Raw genomic sequence first — 22,770 nt, 5'->3', positions numbered from 1 at the left:
TTTTTAATGAAATACTTAGGCCTATTTATAGTTGAGTTTTAAGGACTAAACTTATAAATAACCTAATATTTTTGGGATCAAACATGAAAAATAAGTTGGCCACCTACCAAAGAATTTTTCAATGTGTACAAGTTAGCCATCAAATATGAAATTCCCATGTTCAAAGTTTGGCCACCAACCAAGATGAAATTTCCAATAAGTTGGCCACCAACCAAGATGAAATTTTCAATAAGTTGGCCACCAACCAAGATGAAATTTTCAACTTGTCAACTTAATTTCAAACCAAATCTAACGGCAACAAGCACCACGGATGTGATATTCCAAGTTGAGACAGTTTCTCATTGTGCTAGGCTTTCATAATTCGTCTGCCGATGTTTCACTCTATGTTACCAGAGAGTGTATGTTGATGACATTGTTGTCACCAGAGAGTCTTTTGATGCAATTGAGCAGGTTGTTAAACTTTTTAGTCAAAAATTCTCCACTTACATAGCGCGCAGCAAGCAATCCATGCACGACCGAGAACCATCTATTTGGCGTAATCGCATGCTGCCCAAATGCAAGTTTTGCGACCAAGAGAACAGTGCGAAGCCGGTGATCGCATTGAAGAAGAAAGCCATCAACTGGCTGTTCTTACGGCTCGAACAAATGATCGGTTGTTGCATCCTCCATCAGTTGAAGTATTTCTGCAAACACACCAATCATCGCATCGGTGCCAAAGATCGCGTTCTTTACCTTACTTATCTCACTCTTTGCAAGCAACTAGATCCTACTGGCCCTTTCGATAGAGAATCTTGATGGAATTCCTGTGATTGGTACGTATATTGATGGTTTTCCGTTGGTTCTTACATTTTTCAGCAAATTGAGGTGGTCAAAGTCGGCGCGGAGGCGAAGTATGCGGTTGCTTTCAGATCGAATGGCCAGGAGGCTGATGTTTGGCGGGCGTAGCTGTTGGAGGTGAGATGGGGGTGTGCGGTGTAAGGGGAATTAAGAAGAAAAACATATTAAAAAATGGTAAATTGCAAAACTATCCCTAAACTGCTTTAGATTTGCAAAAATGTCCATAATTAAATTTTATCTTAAGTTCAAGAGTTAAAACAAAAGTTGAATCATTTTATTAACGTGCCACGTTATCCAATCGTTAAATCTTTAACAACAGTTTATGGTAAGAGCCACATCTTAATTAAAACAAAATGAAAATAACTACGAATTAAGTTTTTAGATCAAGTGACCAGACGTTTATAAAACTGAAACAAAATTGACCGTTTATCCAAATATAAACTATCAGACCGGTCTAAACTTATCCCGCCTCGAGCCGTATTTAAGTAAAGAGGTAGAAATGGTGGATCATGGGACATTTCAACCGTAAAATGAATGTCAATGGATCCTCAATCGTATCACTAAAATTGTCGTTCTTCAAAATGAAAACACTATTTTTTTTAGCTTTAAACTAAAAGATTTTGTAAGCTTGTGAGCGGAGATAAGATGCAGTCCAACGAATGGTGCAGAAACCAAGGGCCTGAAATTATTCCATTTTCAGAACAATTATATAATATAAGAACCCTTAAAACAAACCTTTCTTTGGTCTGATTCCACAGTTTGTTACTCTCTTTTTTAAATTTGGGTTTCGAACCTTTTAGTTGTGTGGGAATAGTAGATGCACTTTTGGTAGAAGACATGATGTTGGTGATTACGATTTGCAGTGGGATAACAAGACGTGGTTTATGCACTTGGTCCTTTGTGCAATCGTGAATTGGTACAAGAACTTAGCCGAACTGAGTACAGTATCAGACAAATGCATCACTTCAAAGTTTAATGCAACTTGAAACTTTCCAGAAAAATCTTCGACACCTGTGGCCAGCAAAAATTGAAAAAATAGTCACGATAAAGTTTGATATTCAGGCTTTAGATCCGCGCCTCTTTTTTGTTCTGATGGAGTTTGGCATACCCTTATTCTACATCTTCATCATCTTCCTCCTTGTTTTGTTTATTGCAATCAGGAAATCAAGAGCTATGAATTCAACTCGAGGGGTGATTCCAGGGCCATGGAAGCTACCTTTGATCGGAAATCTGCACCAGGTCACCGTTTCTGATTTGCTCCATTTCACCCTACGGAACTTGGCTATCAAGCACGGCCCCATTATGCACCTCCAACTGGGTCAAGTTTCTACTGTGGTCGTTTCTTCCCCGGAAACGGCTAGAGAGATTATGAAAACTCATGATCTCGTCTTTGCTTACATGCCTTTCCTCGTTGTCTCCATGATTACTACTTTTGAGTGCACAGATATCGCCTTTTCACCCTACGGTAACTATTGGAGACATCTTCGGAAAATATGCAACGAGGAGCTTCTGAGTGCGGCTCAGGTTGGTTCCTTCCGATCGATAAGAGAAGGGGAAGTGTTGGATCTCGAGGAAACCATAAAATCAAATGCAGGGATGCCTGTGAATTTGAGTGAGAAAGCATTTGCAATGGCTTACCCTTTTTTTCCTTAAAAGTTTTAAGTATTAAAACGACACAAGATTAATAATTTAAGTACGAAACACGTAATTTACCTTTTTTTCTTAAAAATCTAACTCTGACTTATCCTTACTGTTAAAATTTAATTATCTTATAATTATTTTAAAATACTAAAAAAATTATTAACATTTTCAGTTCAAAATTCGGATTTTATTCCACTTTAGTTAGTAAAAGATATACTATTGTTGAGAGCGAATAATTAAGTTTTTTTTCTAATAGATTTATGAAAAAAAATTGTAAATACGAAATTTGAATTTAAATGTATTATGTGTGTGAATGAGTAAATTATTTTGATCTTTCATTGTATTTGTAACTTCAATTCAGGGACGGCACTAAGGGGCAACTATGGTCTTTGCCCATACAATAGCACTAGGGCAGGGGCTTCCAAAATATTCAAGATAAAATTACATTTTTTATTTTAAAAATATTTAGTTTAATTTTGACGTCGATTTAAATTTTTTAATATAATAATAAAATTATCGTTTAATGAAAATCATTAATTTTATTAAAATGAAAAATTATTCAAAATTACTAAGGTTTTTAATTATATTTGTAAACTAAACATATAATCAAGATGTTTTTCATATAACCAATTACATAAGAAACTAATCACTTAAGATTACACAAAAATCATATAAGAAAAATGTAAAAAACATAACTAAAAAATTTGAACAAAATATAGATATGATTGCATCGATAAACATACAAGAAAGAGGGATTAAAATATTAAAAGACCAATAATAAATTACAAATTGGAGTTTAACGACACGAGAAAACTATCATCAAACACAAATAATATATCCAAATCAAATCTAAAAGTTAAAAATAAGAAAGAGAAACATGATAATAAATAAATAATTTTCAACAAAAATATAAAAAAATTAAAATATATAAAAAATTAAAATTTTCAAAAGAATAACCGCCCTACAAGTATCGCTTAAAGAACTATAAAACATAATCTAAAATGGATTTAGAAATAAATGCGAGAATTTTAACGTACACATATAGAAAATAATTAAATAAGAATGTCCTGTAACACTTATGATATACCAGAAATAGCACTTCCCAAGGTAAGAAGCCATTAAACATATCATTATTATTTGATTTATATAATTATTTTTTTAGAAATTAGGTTTGAAAGGTATTGAAGCACATTTTAAGATTGGCCACCTGTAAATCCCGGTAAGGGGAGGGCATTGTCCAATGAGGGGTTGGTGTGACCGGCAATACTCGTTAGAGACATGTGGAGTGTGTCTGTTTAGCAATATAAATCCCCTACTTGAACGGTCAAGAACCCTTTCTAAGGACACAAGTCCCTTACTCAACTTCCTTTTTTAAAACCCCTTTTTCTTTTTACAATTTTTCTTCCCTTTTTAGAGACAAAAGGCATGGAACGTGACGATGGGTTCAATCGTTTTTACAAGCATGCAAAATCAAGTTCAGGTTAGCCCACAAAATCCTTCAAGTTTTTGTTTTTTTCAAAATGAGGGGATTTTGATCTTGAAATTCAAGTTTATTTGCAGCATGCAACGCTTCAACCTTGATTTGTTCATTCCAAATCTCCGGTTTTACGTCTTCTTTCAATTGTTATCCCTTCTTTAAATATTGTTTCCGATGTCAAACCAGCTTTTTTTAGGCTTAAAACCAACTTCTTCTGTATGTTTGCAGTAACGGTTGCTCATTCTCCTTGTCTTTTCTCTTGCCATGAACTCCTTTTTTTGTTTATTTAATAACTATTTATCACGTAATAAAAATATAAAATGTGGGATATGATCAAATAAATCATTTACTATAGTTTTATTTTAATTCCTTTTCAATAATGATTTGCATGCATGAACTCAAATTTATACTATATTTATATAAATTCCATTGTTTTAATAAGTTGTATTATCATACTTTTTAGATTTTCTTTTGTTTTTTCATGTTATATATATATATATATATTGTGTTTTTTAATCATATCCAAATGAAAGGCATGCTCTATTTTCTTATTATTTAGATTAATTCATTATTTTTAATTAAAAAACTAAAACATTCTCATAAATAATATATATATAGTTGTGTTTGAATTTATTATTGAGTTTTGGGAAAGATGAAATCTTAAAATCTGGAGAAAGGGGAAAGGGTTTGACTTTGATCTGACAAACAAAGAATCTAAACAGTGATAGATGGGGCCCGTTCTTTAAGAAAATTCGGGCCATTTCATAAGGTGGGGTCCAATTAATTTCCATTAATATTTGGTTGATTTTTAATTTTTAATTTAAATTTTAATACTAGAATTTATTTATATTATGGTCTTGGAATAATATACTCATGCTTTCGGTGCTGTAGGGTTGAACATAATACATGGTGGCTCCTCAAACTCGAACAACAACAATGGCATCGTCAGCACCGACAATGGAAACGCCGCCAACTCAAACGCCATGCCGCCGCCGTGCACGGTACGTGAACAGGATCAATACATGCCGATAGCCAACGTGATCCGTATCATGCGCCGCATCCTCCCGACGCACGCGAAAATCTCCGACGACGCCAAGCTAACCATCCAAGAATGCGTCTCGGAGTACATCAGCTTCATCACCGGGGAAGCCAACGAACGTTGTCAACGCGAGCAACGCAAGACCATCACCGCCGAGGACGTGCTTTGGGCCATGGGAAAGTTGGGTTTCGACGAGTACGTCGAGCCGCTCACCGTTTTCTTGAACCGGTATCGGGAAACCCAGAACGAGAGGACTTCACTGCGTGGCGAGCCGGTTCTGAAGCGTGGGATGGACTACGGGTCGTCGATAATGATGGCGCCGCCTTATGCACCACCTGTTTTCCATGTGGGACATCATCAACAGGGGTTTCTCGATGGGACAACCGCCATGGGAGGGTATTTAAGAGATGGTTCTGGTGGGGCTGCTGGAGGAGGATCATCTTCTTCACAGGCTTCTTTGACTAATAATAACTTTGATCCATTTGGTCAGTACATGTGACAAAGACCATTAGATCAAGATGAACAAAAAAGTAAGCAAAATATGTGTAAACAGATAAACTTGAGAAAAGCATTGGGGATTTCATTTTGTTGTTGCCTTAATGCAGTTGGGCGCATTCATTGGTAAGGTTAAATAGCTTTTGCTTGGACTGTCTTTTTTACTTTGGGGTGTTTATCAAACACTAAAAATGAAAAATTTGACTATCAATCAGTTATTTATACTCAAATAAACTAAAAACACTTTAAAAAGTTTTTCCAAACACCCCTTTATTTTTTGAAATGTTTCGACTTTTCATGTACATTTGAAGTAAGCTGTTGAACATGTTCCAAGTAACTTACATTTTGATAATAAAATAATAATAATAAAAGAGGAATGCAATCCTGTTAATAAAGTTAAATACTATTTTCATTTAAAGAAAGGGTAAATTTTATAAATGGACATTAACGTTTGATTACATTTTTATTTTCCCTTGAAGTTTCAAGAGTAACAATTTGTCACAATATTATTGATTTATAATAGATCGGTCACTCTCCTTTAAAAGACGTTGCGGTAACGGAATGCTGATGTGATGCATTTGTTGCATATTCTGTTTATTTGAGGCTTCAGCTAGTTCCGCCTCTAACTTGGATGGTGGTAACAATCCATCTCTTATCAAGTAATTGAATAGGTATGAAAGAGTCAACTTGGAATCCACAGGGGGAAAAAAGCCACAATCTTCATCTGCTATGAAGGTGTTGCCCAAGCAACTTGAATTTGATGATTTGTGGGAGTACGTACTGGGAAGAAAGCTTCTAGTCTTATATTGAAGATTGAAATGTGATGAAGTCATTGGAGAAAAGTTCTCTTACACCACTTGCTTCTTCAGATAATCTGAATGAAGTAACTTCGGCTCCCATGAAAAGCAGTTGCCAGGGGAGCAAGAAGGATGCTTGTACGGATGGTGTAACAAGTTGTGTGCCTGAAAGCAATGAAATCTCTGAACAGGAAACTTCATGGAAGATATTTCAACTACCTTCAAAGTTTCTTCTGATGCTTTTCATGGAAATGGGTTACATGATGTTGCAGGATCTAATCTGATAGATCCATAAGAAAAATTGCACACACAAAATCCAACTAAAACTACACTGTTTGAAATTGGTCAAATCAGTCATCTTCTATCTGACCGTTATATTTCCATTATTAAAGTTAAAAGAAGAAAGGCTCCAAGAAATACTTCTTTTTATCTTCTTCAAAAACCCACAGGCGCCTATTTTCCAACCCTTTCAAAAACTTCAAACACTTTCATAACTTAGCATCGATTTGGGAATTTGGGTAAATTTGTTTCTCCAATCATAGAATCCGATATCAAAAGACAATGCTACCAAGAAACCTTCTTGTTTTCTTGCTGTTTCTTCTTCTCCTCCTCTTCAGCTTCGATTCCCCATTTCTGATCTCTGCTGAAAGCACCAGCTTCAATTTCCCATTCTTCACTGTCAGGAACTTCACTATCCTCGGCGATTCCCATCTTAAAAATGGCGTCATAAGCTTAACCAGGGAGATTGACGTTCCTTCTTCAAGCTCCGGTACCCTCATCTACAACTACCCAATTCGTTTCTTCGATCAAGAATCCAATATCACGGCTTCTTTCTCCACACGTTTCTCTTTTTCCGTCAGCAGCAGCGAAGATCCAACCTCTTACGGAGATGGCTTAACGTTCTTTCTTTCGCCAGACAACCGAATCCTCGGGAGTCCAGGTGGGTATCTCGGGCTTGCTAACTCTTCGCGTTTGGCCAAGAACAAGTTTTTAGCCGTCGAGTTCGATACCAAGCTCGATACTCGATTCAATGATTCGAGTGAAAACCATGTCGGGCTGGATATTAACTCGCTCATCTCAATAGAGGCAGCTGATGCTTTGTTTCAAGATATTGATTTAAAGAGTGGGAATTTGATCAGTGCTTGGATTGTTTACAAGAATGATTTGAGGGTCTTGCATGTTTTCTTGAGTTATTCGACTGTAAGCCTCCGACACCATTGTTGTCTGTGGATATTGATTTGTCTGGTTATCTTAAAGACTATGTCTTTGTCGGGTTCTCGGCTTCAACTGAAGGGAGTACAGCAATTCATACGATTGAGAATTGGAGTTTCAAGACTTCTGGTTTCCTCCCCGTGAGACCAAATCACATCCTCATAATGTATCTGGTACTTCAGTTACGATAATACCGACTGTTCCTACATCAAATACTCCCAATAAACACCACAGCAGGCTCCATTTAGGACTCGGAATCGCCGGTCCGGCTTTCTTCTTCGTGGTTCTTTCGGTTTTCGTTTATGTTTTCGTGAAGAAATGGAAGAATACGAGAGTAGACAAGAATCTCAAAGCTGAGATTTTGGCAGGGCCTAGGGAGTTTAGTTACAAAGAACTGTACGCAGCCACAAGAGGGTTTCACTCAAGTAGAATCATCGGATGTGGGGCGTTCGGAAATGTTTATAAGGCCGTTTCTTCTTCGGGTTCAGCTAGTGCGGTGAAGAGATCGAAACACTCCGGCGAAGGTAAAACCGAGTTTCTTGCTGAATTGTCCATTATAGCTGGTTTGAGGCACAAGAATCTGGTTCGGTTACAAGGTTGGTGTGCCGAGAAAGGTGAATTGCTGCTTGTTTATGAGTTTATGCCTAATGGAAGCCTTGATGCAGTGCTTCATCAAGACCCTGAGAATGGCGTATTGCTCACATGGTCCCATAGGCAAAACATTGCTGTAGGATTGGCCTCTGTCTTGGCTTATCTGCACCAAGAATGTGAGCAACAAGTCATTCACAGAGACATTAAGACGAGTAACATAATGCTTGATGGTAACTTTAATCCGAGACTTGGTGATTTCGGATTGGCCAGGTTGATGGATCATGACAAGAGTCCGGTTTCAACACTCACCGCAGGAACTATGGGCTACCTTGCCCCTGAGTATCTTCAGTATGGTAAAGCGACCGAGAAAACTGATGTTTTCAGCTACGGTGTTGTGATTCTCGAAGTCGCTTGCGGCAGAAGGCCGATCGAGAGGGAAGGGGGACTAAACAGCCAGAGGACGATGAATTTGGTTGACTGGGTGTGGGGCTTGTTTGGTGAGGAAAGGATCATTGAAGCTGCTGATAAAAGGTTGAATGGGGATTTCAAAGAGGACGAAATGAGGAAGATGTTGCTCATAGGTTTGAGCTGTGCACACCCCGACGATGCTGCGAGGCCGTCAATCAGACGAGTCCTTCAGATCCTCAACAATGAGGCTGATCCGGTGACTGTTCCGAAGATGAAACCGAGTCTTACTTTCTCTTGTAGCTTAACTGTTGACGACATTTTTTCGGATGATGAAGAAAGCAAAACAACTGCTTGAAAGTCCACCAGGGTTCATAGTTCATTGATTGTTTGATTCTTTCATTGCTTTGCTTATAATATCACCTAGGAGTTCGTTGGTTTGAGTTCAAAAGTACCGTATTGAACTATCTGTGGCCTCTGCTCTAATCTGAAGACGCATTTCCAAAACGTCCTCTCTTGCTCTGATCCGCCATTGTTCCTTAATTATTACTCGATTGATAATCATCGCTTAACTAATAAACCAGATGTTTAAAAACTATTATTTACATGCGAGAGGTTTTATAAGATGAAATTTATCAAGAACTGCTTTGGCATGCATGTCTATTCTCTGATCAACAAGAATCCGAGGATCATAGCCGTTGAATAAACTGATCATACACTGGAGTTGAATCCAGGGGGAAACAATAAGACCAAGTTAAAGCTCAAAACAACGTGGGACTGTCAGGTTATTAACTGTAGAACCCCACAATCAACCCCACGCAATAAAGGTAACTAACATAACTGCCATTTCACCGCCCACTTTTGCAATTCCCCTTATAAAGTTACAAACTTTGCTTTTCATTCTGGTTCTACTTCTATCTATCAGCTCATATTCCACAAGAATTCAGGCTTTAAAAATGGCTTCATTTTCACTTCAGAAACTCTGCAAATTCTCTTTTTTTTCTCTGGTTTTCGTCTCCATGGTCACCGCCGCCACTGCTTTTCAGTTCAAAGTTGGTGGGGACAAAGGATGGACAAAACCAACCGGAAACGAATCCGAAACTTACAACGAATGGGCCTCAAGGAACCGCTTTCACGTTGGGGACTCTCTTTGTAAGTTTACTAAATATATACACACATACATACACCCGTATAGTTTTGCTTATGTTTGGTTGTGCACTTGTGTGATACTAGATTTCGAGTATAACAATGACTCAGTGTTGGTGGTGGACCATACAAGCTACACCAACTGCAATGTTGCTGATCCGATCTTTAAGTTGAAAGACGGCAAAAGGGTTTTCGTGTTCGATCGGTACGGGTTCTTCTACTTCATCAGTGGGAAGCGAGGTCACTGCCTAGCTGGTCAGAAACTGATCGTTCGAGTAATGGTGCACCCTGCGGCTGCGATCGGATCTCCTCAGCCGGCACCGTCGCCTATGGAAGACGATGATGGGGACGGTTGGGACTCGTTTTGGGGGCCTCTGCCGCATAATTCGACCATCAAGCAGACGGTTGCATCCTATTTCATGACGGCACTCGGTGGAGTGCTGGTAATGATGTATTTGCTGATGTAGTTAGTCATCATATCATTATTATCGTTATTATTATAGGAACTGCTCGTTGTTGGGTTTCATTTGATGTTCTTGACAATCAATTGCGCTTTTCTGTGTTTTGAATCATGATTTGATTATAATTTACTTCTTAATTTGTTCCGAATCTTCTTTTCTTTCACTAGCTTTTGTGGTAAGTTTATTAGAAATATATAAAAGAATATAAATTTATTTCAAATAAAATTGGTCCACGTAAAATGTATAGGATATGCTTAAAAATTGGCATGCAATGCGAGTCATAAACACTGGACAGACAAACCTGAATATGAACTAGGAAACGAATATAAAATTTAATAATAATAATAATAACTTGGTAAAGCTTCAAATATTGGACCAGACTGGTTGTCTTTGTTCCAGCCCGACCGGGCATAACAATGGGCTAATTAAACAAGGAACCATCCTAGGTAATTTTAGATTTTTAGCCTAATACCGTAGCATTGCACAAAATAATTTAGTTAGAGATATACAACATTTGTTACAATGACTTAGAAATCGTTACGTCGAGATGACAAGTTTCGATATTATTTGAGAAAACTCGTTACTTCAACGTGAAAAGTTTCTTGTTATATTTTGATGTTACTGTAACAAATGTTATATATCCTAAAATAAATTTCTATATACCTAATTGGATTAACTAATAAAATTGTTTGCGGAAAAAAACCATGATAATATAAAGGTCCAAATGAACTGATTACTATTAAACTATTAAATTGTCACTCAAAATGTTTTTAATTTACTAATTCCACTAAACTAAAACTTAGTTTTTTTTATGGTAAAAAGCTAAAACTAAAACTTAGTGGTAAGATGTAGAGGTGTAAATGAGACCTTATTGTTCATAAATTATTTGAATTTAATTAAAAAATTCAATTCAATTCAATTCAGTAATGATTTAATTCAACTAAATTTGAATATACAAATGGTTCTTAATTACATTTATTTAAATTATTAAAAGTTATAAATTGATGTCTTCTAATTATAAGGTATTGTTTTGTTGAGTACTCCAACTATTAAAAAATATAAAATAGTCATTCAACTATTTATATGTTCCAAATTTGTTATTTTTCGTTAAAAATTTGATGACGATCTGAGTTGAACGTTAACATGTTGAATGAGATCTGATAGTCTTTTAAAATTTTGAGATCAAATTTTATTATATCACAATCAGCATGTTAACGTCCAACTCAGATTGTCGTCACTTTGTAATAAAAATATGATGAGTTTAGAACATATGAATAGTCGAATCATTTCTTAACTTTTAATAGTCAGGAACTCAATAAAACAGCGTCATATAGTCAGAACCATTTGTGCACACCCTGTTATATTTTTATATTTTTTAATTATTAAGAATATTTGTTAAAAGAATCAATTAAAACTTTTGTATTCGTTTAGGAATTAAATTAAATGTTATTTCTTTTTATTAATGTGCATAACTTACATTTACGATATAAGAATATTTTTATAATTTATTAATAATATTAGAAATCATAATATAATTGTAAAAGTCTAGTAACTAAAATAAATGTTTATTTAAAATTTAACAGTTATTTAATAAAAAAATAAGTAATTATGAGTGTAATTATATGTTAATTTGATAATAAAAAAGTTGTTTCTTCGTCAAATTACACCCATGACCATTTAGTTATTAATTTTTTAATTTGACCAATTATCTTTTAATTTTGTCAATCAGGTCACTTAACAATATAAATTATGTCAATCAAGCCACCATTGTTAATAGTTAATGGAGATAGTGTCACGACAATTAAATATTTTGGTATAATTATATATATTTTCCTATTACATATACATTCTATCAATTTAATATTAATTATTATTTAATTAGAGGATTATATTTATTAAATTAAATTTAAATTCAGACAAATAGATGGAAAGTGTGATTATGGAAATTTTTTAACAACCATATCACACTCTCTGTTAAAGTTTAACCGTGATTTGATTAACAACATTTAAATAATTAAATGGTCTAATAAATAAAATTAAAAGATCAATGATGAAATTAGAATCTCATGTAACTAAGTGATCTTATGTGTAGTTTAATCCCTTTTTAGGCACGGGTGAAAAACACCAACATCATTCTTACACATTCTCGTAGCTGCCATTATCTACTTCCTCTTCCCAGGGAGATAATTTAAAAATATATTATCAATAAAAAATAGAGTAAAGTATATAGATGATCCTTTAACTATGTGATAATACTTTTTTGAGTCACCCATTAATTAAAAGTTATAAAATGGTCCTTTGATTATATGATTTTGCTTTATTGAGTTCCTCGACTATTAAAAGTTACAAAATGATCACTTAACTATTCATATGTTCTAACTTATCATTTTCCTTAAAAATTTGATGACAGTCTGAGCTAGATGTTAGTTTGTTGATTGAGATATGATAGTCGTTTGAGATTTAGGGATTAGATTTTATCATATCATAATCAGCAGATTAATGTTCAATTCAAACAGTCGTCAATTTTTAACAGAAAATGAACATATTAATAGTCGAGTGATCATTTTATAACTTTAAATAAATGTAAAGACTTTACAAAGCAACACCCTGAGCCGATATCCCTTTGGTCCATCCTACCTATAACACAACCCAATTGCCAAAAACCGTCGTTTCTACTCGACAAAGCTACCCATGGACGAAGAAACTTTAAATCACCCTTCTAACTCAAAACCCGACAAAACCCATTCAAATATCAGACCCAAACCACCAACCATAAAGGAAGAAAAAAAATTCTCTAAAAAAAATAAAAGGGTTATTTGATGTATTTTTAATTAAAAACTACTTTCACAAATTATAATGAGTATTATAAGATTTAATTTGTCACTCCACTTGTGACTCAATTAATTAAACGTTTTGATCGTTGAATCTAGAGGGAGAAAGATATAGAGTATATTCAGAGAATGGCAAAGACAAGTTAAAGAAAAAAAATGTTGAATTATTAACAAATAAAACTCTTTTTTTCTTTAACTTGCCTTTGCCACTCTCGGCAACAATACTGAACCTCAACCAGCCATGTCTTAATCTCTTCATTTTTGAGAGTCTAAGAAGTATAGAAGAGAAAAAGGGCAAAGACAAGTTAAAGGAAAATCCCTTTGAATATCTTCTTTTAACTTGCCTTCCCCTTTTCTCTAATATCTTCTGCCTGCTTCCTCGTAGCTTAACAAATAGGCCATAGCTTCAGGAGAGGGAAAGGGTTGCTAATGGAAGAGATTGGAACCCTAAAAAAAGAATATTGCATGAAGAGATTGGGTTCTCTAGAGCTAGCTTTGTAATTGTTGGATGCCTATGATCTTCGGTTATTCATTCCCTAGTATTTATAGGCCATCCTGGTACGATTACTTGGGGGAAGAACACACAATTTCTGCACAAATGAAACGAAACTTAACCGAAATTGTCCACAGAACTTTGCTGTCAAGAAGGAAATATAACTCTAAATGACCATTTTTTTAATTAAATAGATAGTATTTGCCCTAGATTTAGGTATAATATTAAGAAAATTTTATACTACATCTATTTTAATAATAGGCATAAAGCTTTATATTAATGGTTCTTTGAGGGTTAATATTTTTTATTAGTATAAAGTGATTACAATATATTATCTATTTAAATTTTTTTAATCTTCTTGTACTAAAAGAAAATCTTAACCTATGGACCACATACATCTTACAGACACATGCAACTATTCAAATTCGAATTTTATAGGAAAAATAACATTTTTTACTGGTAATGTCCTTTAATGAAATCAAAGGTTAATATTTTTTTATTAGTTTGGGGGTAATTACAAGGTTATATATGTTTATAGTTTTCTTAACTATCGAAAACTCACACATCTTGTAGACGTAGCTGCTCGAACTCGAAACATCTAAGGAGAAAAATACACCCTTTTATCATTGAGATCGTTTGATGAGTTTCAAAAGCTGGTATTTTTATTTACTTGATAATACGTCAAGCGTATAAATTTATCCACACATAGAACATAATAAGCCTTATTACAAGTTAGAACGTAGGAAAGTTTAATTAAAAAAGTTGTTGTATTAAAGCATCTTTTATCCCACAACGCGGAGAAAGTCGATGATAACAAAGGAATGAAAAGTTCATGGAAAAATTGTTGAATTTGGCTGAGGAAGGAATTGGGAATATCACGAGAGGGAATTAATGAGTTTATTAAAAGAACTAAAAAGCAAAGCACAATGTGGTTTCCCTAAGAAATTTGTTGGAAATAGAGACGCAATTTCATTCGAGATCAAAAAGGAAGGGCAGGAACCAATGATTTTGTTTTCAAAATTAATTTGTGGTATCATGTCATGTGTACTCGATTAGGACATCTTAATATATATATATATATATATATATATAGAACTTAAATGTATAACAATTATTTATTTATTTATAAATTTTTTTCTTAACTATTTACGAAGATGATGCCGTCAACCTTTAACTAAAGGTCTGTTGATTATATTTTATTATGGACAAAAGGGTCGTTGATATTCTTCTTGTAGTAAATTCAATTTATCATTTTTACTGATATCATATTTTTGTATAAATTTAGTCCTTGAAATTGTTTATGGTGTTTATCCTAGCTCTCGATGTCCATTTTGACTAACAAAACCATTAGTCTTCTGCATCTTTCAACACTATCGATTTTCATATCAACCAAATATTATGGATGAGATTGATGGTGACGTGATATTTATTAAAAATAAATAAATAATAAAATATTCAAAATATTTATTAAATACAACGGTTAGAAAAAATCCTAAAAAATTTGACCTAATCCCTTAATCTCACTTAATTAAATAATAATTTTTTGAGAATTTGTTCTAACTAGTGTATTTAATAAATATTTTTACTTAATCTCTTAATCCACATACATAGAATACTCACAGTTCTGTTTGGAAAAAAGTCAACAGACTTCGAAAACTAGGATAAACACCATAGACAACTTTCAGGACTAAATTGATGCAAAAAAAATGACACGAACGAAAATAATAAATTAAGTTTACTACAGAAACAACAATCACCTTTAAGCCTTTATTATAATTTTCATTATATTGTCCTTCATATTTTTTCTTTCTTTCTTTTTCTTGTTCTTCATCTCTTTAATTTCTTTACATATTTAATTTTTTATGTAATTTTACTTAATAGATATTTATTTTTTAATGATAATAATGAATATTTTTTATTCCACTCTTGTTATAGCATATCGTTAATCATTTTCATAATTAAATTTAGGGTTAACTACACAGATGACTACTTATATTTGTGTTTTGTCCACACATTTAGTCATTGTTATTTATATATTCTCTCAATTTAGTCATACTATTAATAAATTAAAATAAATTATATATTTTTAAGTGAAAATAAAAATATATTTTAAATTAAGTTAATAATAAAAATATATTTAATAAGTTAATATAAAAATATTTTTAAGTTAATATATATAAAATTATATAACATATAATCTGGGTCATGGATATCCTGTTCACATTTTTTTATTTTTAAAATTATATTATTTTTAAAAAAATTATAAAGAAAAATTCTAAAATTCTAAAATTTAAAAGTATATAATATATATAATCCACACATAAAATTTAAAAATTCAAATTAAATAATTAAAATAAAATTATTAAAAATAAAAATAAAAATATAATTAAATTTCAAATATTTTGAAGTTAAAATAAATATTTTAAAAAATAATTTAGAACATCAATATGAAAAAATTTAAGAATTTAGAACGTTATGGTGTCAAAATTTAAGAAATTAGGATTTTAGAATGTTATAGTGAAATAATTTGAGAATTATGAATAAAAATTTAATATAAAACAAAAATAAAATATATATATATAATAAATCAGGTACGGGGTAGGCGGGTACCCGATTAACCAACATTTTATGATGGAGGCCCGACCTAGAAACTTGAAAAAAATAGCGGATCGGGTACTTGACCCGAAAAATCGAGTATTTTATTATAAATACCCTGCATTTTTTAATTGGATCAGTGGGTCAGATCAACACCTAATTAATCTAATTAAATTATTTTTCAACCACATTGACTCATAAATTATTAACACCTAATTAAATTTTAACCCAAATAAAAAAATACTTATATTATATTTAAATTAATCTAATTAAAGAAAATTATAAAAAATTTCGGTTAATGATAATTCGATTCCGTCAGTGGTAGAATTAACCTTTTGAACACCCATATGTAAATGAAGAACGGATCCACAAAACACAACTCAAACAATTCTAAAATCAAATTTCATCATATCGTAATCAACATATTAACATTCAACTCATACCGTCGATAATAATATTTCTTTGAATATAAAAATTATATTTCATTTAAATGTATTTCAACAAATTTACAATTTTTCTTTATTTAATTTCAAAACGAATCTCTTATATGCCAAATTTCCAATTCTCTTCCCCATCTTCTTCTGTTCTCGCGTATTTTTTTTCTTGTCAGCTTCCTTCTTCTTTCGTTTCATATGAGCATCCCTTGAATTTTTTGTTTTCTTCTCCATTTTCCTTCTTTCTTTGAAACAAGTTCTTTATTTTTCATTTAACTATCTATGTTTATTTAAAAAGGGATACGAAACATTAATACGTAAAAATATTCTAAATACGTGTATAAATGAAAATAAAATACAAACGAATATACTTGCGAAAAGAAAATCAATGGAACTAAGTCAACTCAAATCATTCTTGGTTATCTTTTTTCCCACTTAACCTAATTATTATTTGTGGCTGTGTTTTAATTAAAGAAAGGGAAATACTATATATATATATATATATAACACTCCAACTTTTTTCTGTAAAAAGATTAAATTTTAATATATATATATAATAAGAAAAAATACACAGATGATGAACATAACACTGCAAAACAAAACCAGAAACATAAACACGACAACATACACTGCAATAAGATAAAAAAAAACACAGCTACTCATACACCCAGCAGGTTAAATTACAAAGTAATTTATTACAAAATATTTACATTAAAAAGGAATGGAAATGGTAAAATATAAATTATGTATGTTCACGCGGCGTGGAAAGGTGAACGTGTTGATCGTGTTGGTAAACCATGAATGGTTCAATTATTTACCAGGAAATAAACAAAAAAAATTAAAAATATGTAGCACATGGGCAGTGGCCCCGTGGATTTGATATGTCTGCGCTCGATTAATACAAATATTGTACGAAATGCAAGTTTAATACAAATAAAATCTAGGTTGTTTGTTTATTTCAAAATGATTAAATATTGAATGATTTAAATGTTGAATGATTCAGAGGTTCTGTATGAATTAGCTCTGAATGTGACATGTTGTTTGATAATGGCTCTGAATCATTAAGAATGTACTTCTGTGCTGAATCATTCAGAATGTACTTCTGTGCTGAATCATTCAACATTGTTTTGTTGAATCAGTCAACACTGTTTTGTTGAATCAGTCAATACTGAATCACTCAAATGTGAGAAACAAACAATTTAAATATTGAACGGTTCAACATTCAACGTAAAATAATTCTATTCAAAACCAAACAAATAACCCCATAGATATGTATATATATATCCAAAGACAAGAAAGTAAAGATAGATGTAATATATTTGTGATTTCCAACAACAGGAATTAACAAATCAATGCTGCATCACAAGTCACTCTCAGGCTGTGAAGCCAAAAAGAAAGTAAAAATAAATAAATTATTAAGAAAAATGGTATTCTCTCTCTCTCATCATTACAGCTTTGAACATCCTCTAGAAAAACAATATTTTTCATCTCTTCAAGTTTTTTTCCTCATCAAGATTTAGTTTTATTGATAATTCATTGACAAAGAAAACTTCGTTAAAAATCTCTCTAAATTTAAACGAAGGAAAAGAGTATATTCGACCTAATAACCATAACCAAAAATACAACTATAATAGCTAACCAGACAAAAAAAACAGCAGACTCAAAATAAAAAACCTGTTACAAACACAAAACAGATACTCCCACCTTACTAGACTAACCCACCAAAACTGTCAAATCGAACCAACTAATTCCAAACACAACAGGAATGCCACAATAAAACAGCTACCTAAAGGATTGAGTACAAAAACACCAGGAAACTAAGCATAGAAACATGGCAACAGATTGTAAAAGAACTATAAAACACCCTAAGACAACAAATCAGAATATCGTAGTATCACTTCCACCATGCTTTAAATAGTTCTTGTCTGAACATCCCTTGTTTAGCTAGCTGGTCAGCCATCCCATTTTGAGATCTGAGAACGTATTCAAATTTCACCTTTTCAATTGCATAAATCGTACCGTTTAATTCGTCAAAGATGTTCCACCAACACCATGGTATCAGCTCCGAATTTGAGATTCAATTCAGGACCACCTGAGAATCGGGCTACACGATAAGAATCACCTTACCCACCCAACGTGTTGCTTGGAAAATTTTTAGCCCTGTCTTGATTGCATATAGTTCAGCAAAATCCGAACCAACACGTGCGACAGGACCCCAAAAATGGCTCTGACACTCTCCCACAATCTGCTGCTGGGTACTTATAAGCCCCATCAACATTGAATTTCATGGCTCCAAATGGAGGAGGCGACCAAACTGATCCACTCGGCACGATGCTGCTAAACGAACAACAGCTCCATGGTGAGGACCACCAGCTTTTTTCACACAGCACTACCTTGTCGTTAATTGCTTTGATCCAAATCAATGTCAAGTGAAGAATGACCCCTAACATCACCATTGAAATGTGCAACACATTTCATCTTTCGTATTCACATAATCATGCGGGCAAATCGAGAAGAAGATGGAGAAAAGGAAAGCATCAAAGAAGGGCAAAGACAAGTTAGAGAAACATTGAAGCCAATGGATATGAAACATAAACAACTCCACCAAATATCTACCGTATTCACAGTATATGGTAAATGCCTGCTTGAATTGTTCAGATTCATATTCATTGTCTTCAAAGTTTTCTCCAACGTTTGCCTCTGCGCTCCTCTGATACTCTCCTTTTCCTTTTCATTCATGTTCTCGTCCTTCAAGTTTCCTTTCTCGGTTCATTTCTCTTCTTCTTTCAGCCTGCACTATTATGCATTCCATTTAGTCGTATTCGCATGAACTTCTTCTTGTCTGGTTTCAAATTTCATGGCATCTAGGGTTTTTATAAAGATGTTTCACACGGACTTTACTCGGTTTAGAAAAAAATATAAGAAGGTTGCAGGTGAAGTTCCGCGACGCGGTTCAATTATATGAATCTCTGGTTCTCAACTCACTCACACAGTGAAGACCTGTTTTTTTTTTTAAATATGTTTCAACTCATGTACTTGCTTTTCCCTATTATTATCGTTGTGAAATTATTTAATTAAGCTTGTTGTTAGTGGAATTTGCAACATCAAAAAAGTGCAAATATTACTTTGTTTTATTATTTCTATTTCACTTTATATTTATGATGAGGGGGGAAAGTTATGTTGGGGCAGTTTTTATTGGTTTGTTTTTTTCCTTATCTGGGTGAAAAAGTTATGGTCGATATTTGATAATTTCATGGGTAGGTAAAAGAGTACAGATGGGTTGAACATGATGGTAGTGACAGTCACAGATCTATTAATGGTAGGCACGTACATATATAGTGAAACATGAGCCCTATAGAAAGGGGTGATGATGATTATATGTAGGCGGATAGCTAGTAGCAGAATTTAATGATAAAGTTTGGGTGTCAACTTGATATTTTAAAAAAATAGAGGTTTAAATTAAAATTTTTAAATAATTTGAAGAGTTCAATTTACATCTTTTTCACCAAACTTGAAATTTTTTAAAAAATAGAGGTTTAAATTAAAATTATCAAATAATTTAAGGAGTTCAATTTACATCTTTTCCAAACAAAAAAATTGGGGTCTAACTATTTTTTTGAAATTTTAAGAGGTTTAATCAGAATTTTTAAAATTTATGAGAGGGTTTAATTAAGAACATTAAAAAAATTAAAGTTTATTTTGAATTTCTAAATTTTATGAGGGATAAATTAAATTTTTTTAAAATTATAAGAATCTAAAATTATAATTATTTTAACTTTTTGAAGACGTGGCCTTCACATGTCTCTAGTGTTTTGCTCTGCTATAAGGACAAGTAGATCTAGTAATCAAGTAACAAATTTAGGTTTAGGGGGAGTATTTTTTCCCGACAAGCTTTGAGGTTTTAATGAGGCACTTGATAGGGACATTTGATAATAAAATAACATGTTCTTTAAGCAATAAAAAATAACAAATTTAATTTTGATCGATCATGTAAGTCTGACAATAGTTATTTTAAAGGATTCTTAATTATCTAGGGAACGTAGAGTTATGGAAACTTCGAGGAACTCTAAAAAATATAAATCTATAAAGGATACATAGTTTTAGAAAAAAACTATGAAGGCCTGAACATATATAAACGATCATGTTCATGACCATTAAATAAACATGCTCATAAAAATAAATAAACAAACATAAATAATTTTAAAAATAAATAAATAAACACAAACACAATGCTAAAAATTTAAATGAACACGAAATGAATATCTTTAAAAATAAATAAATAAGCACGAACATAATTTTATTCGTTCTAAAAACATGTTAAGGTTGTAAGAGAGAAGAAATACGTTAGGAACAACAACAGTGTTAAATAAAGAAGGCCAATCAGAGGGAAGAAAATGGAGGAAATAAGTGAGGAACAAAAACGAAAGGGCAAACCCCGAGTTTTGAAGCCATTAAATAAAGTGTGGAAAATTCAAAGGCTTCAACTTGACCTCTAACTCCTCCATTTTTGTCCCTCCCTCATTTCTTTCATTTGCACTCTGATAAACAACGGCTGCATTCTTCATCGTCTTTTGTAGGGCTATCGATTCTTGATACGCAGGATGTCGTTATTTATGGGGAGGAAAATGGACTGTGCAATGTGCGTACGCGTAAAATAAGACGTTTTCGAGCGAGAGGAAAATTACTCTGAAAAATACATGAAATTACACAGCAACTCGGCACAGTATACACATTGTGCACATGGGTGGACCATTGCAGGAACCGGCAGGAGATTTGATCCCATTTAATTAGTATTTTTTAATATTAAAAAAATTAAAATTTTGGAAAATAAATAAGTTCTACTGGACCCCTTAATTGAAAAACAATAGGTACTATTTATGTGATCTTTAATTTTATATATTGTTAGACCTCTCTATTTTATTCTGACCTCTTTTTAATAAATTTTTAATTTCAATCATGTCGGAACGGGCTTTAAGCTTTTTGGCAAGTTCAAATGGGATTAAACCAACTTAGATTGAAAAGATCGGGGTTTGAGAAAGAAATGATTTTAGAGTCTCATCGACCTTTGGGTTAGGTAGGTCGAATACCTAAAAATATCTTTTAAAATAATTTTAAGAAAAATCAAGTTAAAAGAAAAACCCAGCATGCGTTTAAACAAAAATTCATTTTGAAAAAGAGTTCGGGTGTCGATGACGCGTGAGGAATGATGAGCACCCCATAACACCCGAAATTGGTACCTATTCGATTATGCATCATCTTTATACTTGAAAACTGTAAATTCGAGTTATATTTAAGTTATGATCCACTTAAAAGGAATTCTTTTATACAAACAATCCTCGGAAACGTACTTCCCTTATATCTGGGAGATTTTTCTATAGATCACCCATATAAAAGAAAATACTAAATAAATAGATTACCCATATGACAATGTTTATTTCGAAAGATGTGGCTAATTTATGCTTGGATTTCAATGATTTGATATAATTTGATTGTTAGTTTTTGTCTCTTCGTTGTTTTGGTCGATTCCTTTTTATATTGTCTCAAGATAAGTTTTCATTTTATTTTTCCACGACTGTGATCATTTCAAGTTATCCAGTTGTGATTCTTTTTTATAAATGAGTTGTAATAGTTCAAATGATACGAATAGGCTCGTTGAACCCGCATTTGTTTGCCCTCGATATTGCGAAGCTTGCAAATTGATATGTGGTTTTTGAATAGAATTTACTTTATTTTATGCTGAAACTGAAGTTATGTGAGAGCCTTATGGTGTTTAGGAGCTCTCATTTATAAGAGATTTTCTGGCATATAGAGGTTGATGGTTTGTCTCAGTGATGTTATATTTAATCGAATGTGCTGCATTCTAGTCGTAGTTATCTAATGAAGTGGTTTCTAGTCCAACTAGCCTTTTTGATTGGCAATTGTGTTTCAATCCCCCCTGAAATTTAGAAGCCTATAATGACCTGGAATGTGTTGTATTCTACTTTTCTTTTGGCTCTGACAGGACAAGGGTCGGCCATTGCCAAAATTTGGTGAATGGGATGTCAATGATCCTGCATCAGCCGAGAGATTTACCGTGATCTTTAACAAGGCAAGGGACGAGAAGAAAACCGAAGAAAAAGTCGAACCACCTTCAGGAGGTGATAAAAATGGCAAGCCTAGAGCAGAAACCACCAAAACCCAACCTGTAAGTAACCTCTGTTGACTGAACTTCTTCACATTGTAATGCATATACTAGGCAGTGGTTGTAACTCATAATTGTTATAAACTGTCGTGGTTCTCGACATCTATCCTGATTCTGTAGTAAAAACAGAAAGAG

General features: G+C 33.0%; 2 protein-coding genes, 1 long non-coding RNA gene and 1 pseudogene across 3 annotated transcripts; all 4 read left to right on the top strand.

Moving 5' to 3' along the window:
• The first annotated feature begins 3,903 nt into the window (after positions 1-3,903).
• Positions 3,904-5,493, top strand: LOC120164603 (nuclear transcription factor Y subunit B-9-like). Its single transcript, XM_039174292.1, has 2 exons — positions 3,904-3,958; positions 4,847-5,493. Exons 1-2 carry the CDS (start codon positions 3,904-3,906, stop codon positions 5,491-5,493), a joined length of 702 nt encoding a protein of 233 aa, XP_039030223.1.
• Positions 5,494-6,773: 1,280 nt separating this feature from the next.
• On the top strand, positions 6,774-8,859 carry LOC120164530 (annotated as a pseudogene).
• Positions 8,860-9,450: 591 nt separating this feature from the next.
• On the top strand, positions 9,451-10,107 carry LOC120164547 (early nodulin-like protein 1). The gene is made up of 2 exons (XM_039174244.1): positions 9,451-9,646; positions 9,728-10,107. Exons 1-2 carry the CDS (start codon positions 9,451-9,453, stop codon positions 10,105-10,107), a joined length of 576 nt encoding a protein of 191 aa, XP_039030175.1.
• Positions 10,108-22,182: 12,075 nt separating this feature from the next.
• On the top strand, positions 22,183-22,573 carry LOC120164542. Its single transcript, XR_005519748.1, has 2 exons — positions 22,183-22,265; positions 22,456-22,573. It is a non-coding gene; the product is annotated as an uncharacterized LOC120164542 (long non-coding RNA).
• The last annotated feature ends 197 nt before the right edge of the window (positions 22,574-22,770 follow it).

The sequence above is a fragment of the Hibiscus syriacus genome, unplaced genomic scaffold (genome assembly GCF_006381635.1).
Source record: "Hibiscus syriacus cultivar Baekdansim isolate YM2019G1 unplaced genomic scaffold, ASM638163v2 tig00111540_pilon, whole genome shotgun sequence".
NCBI lineage: Eukaryota > Viridiplantae > Streptophyta > Magnoliopsida > Malvales > Malvaceae > Hibiscus > Hibiscus syriacus.
Note: the sequence above shows the minus strand (reverse complement) of the source record. Positions and strands in the feature narration are given on the sequence as shown.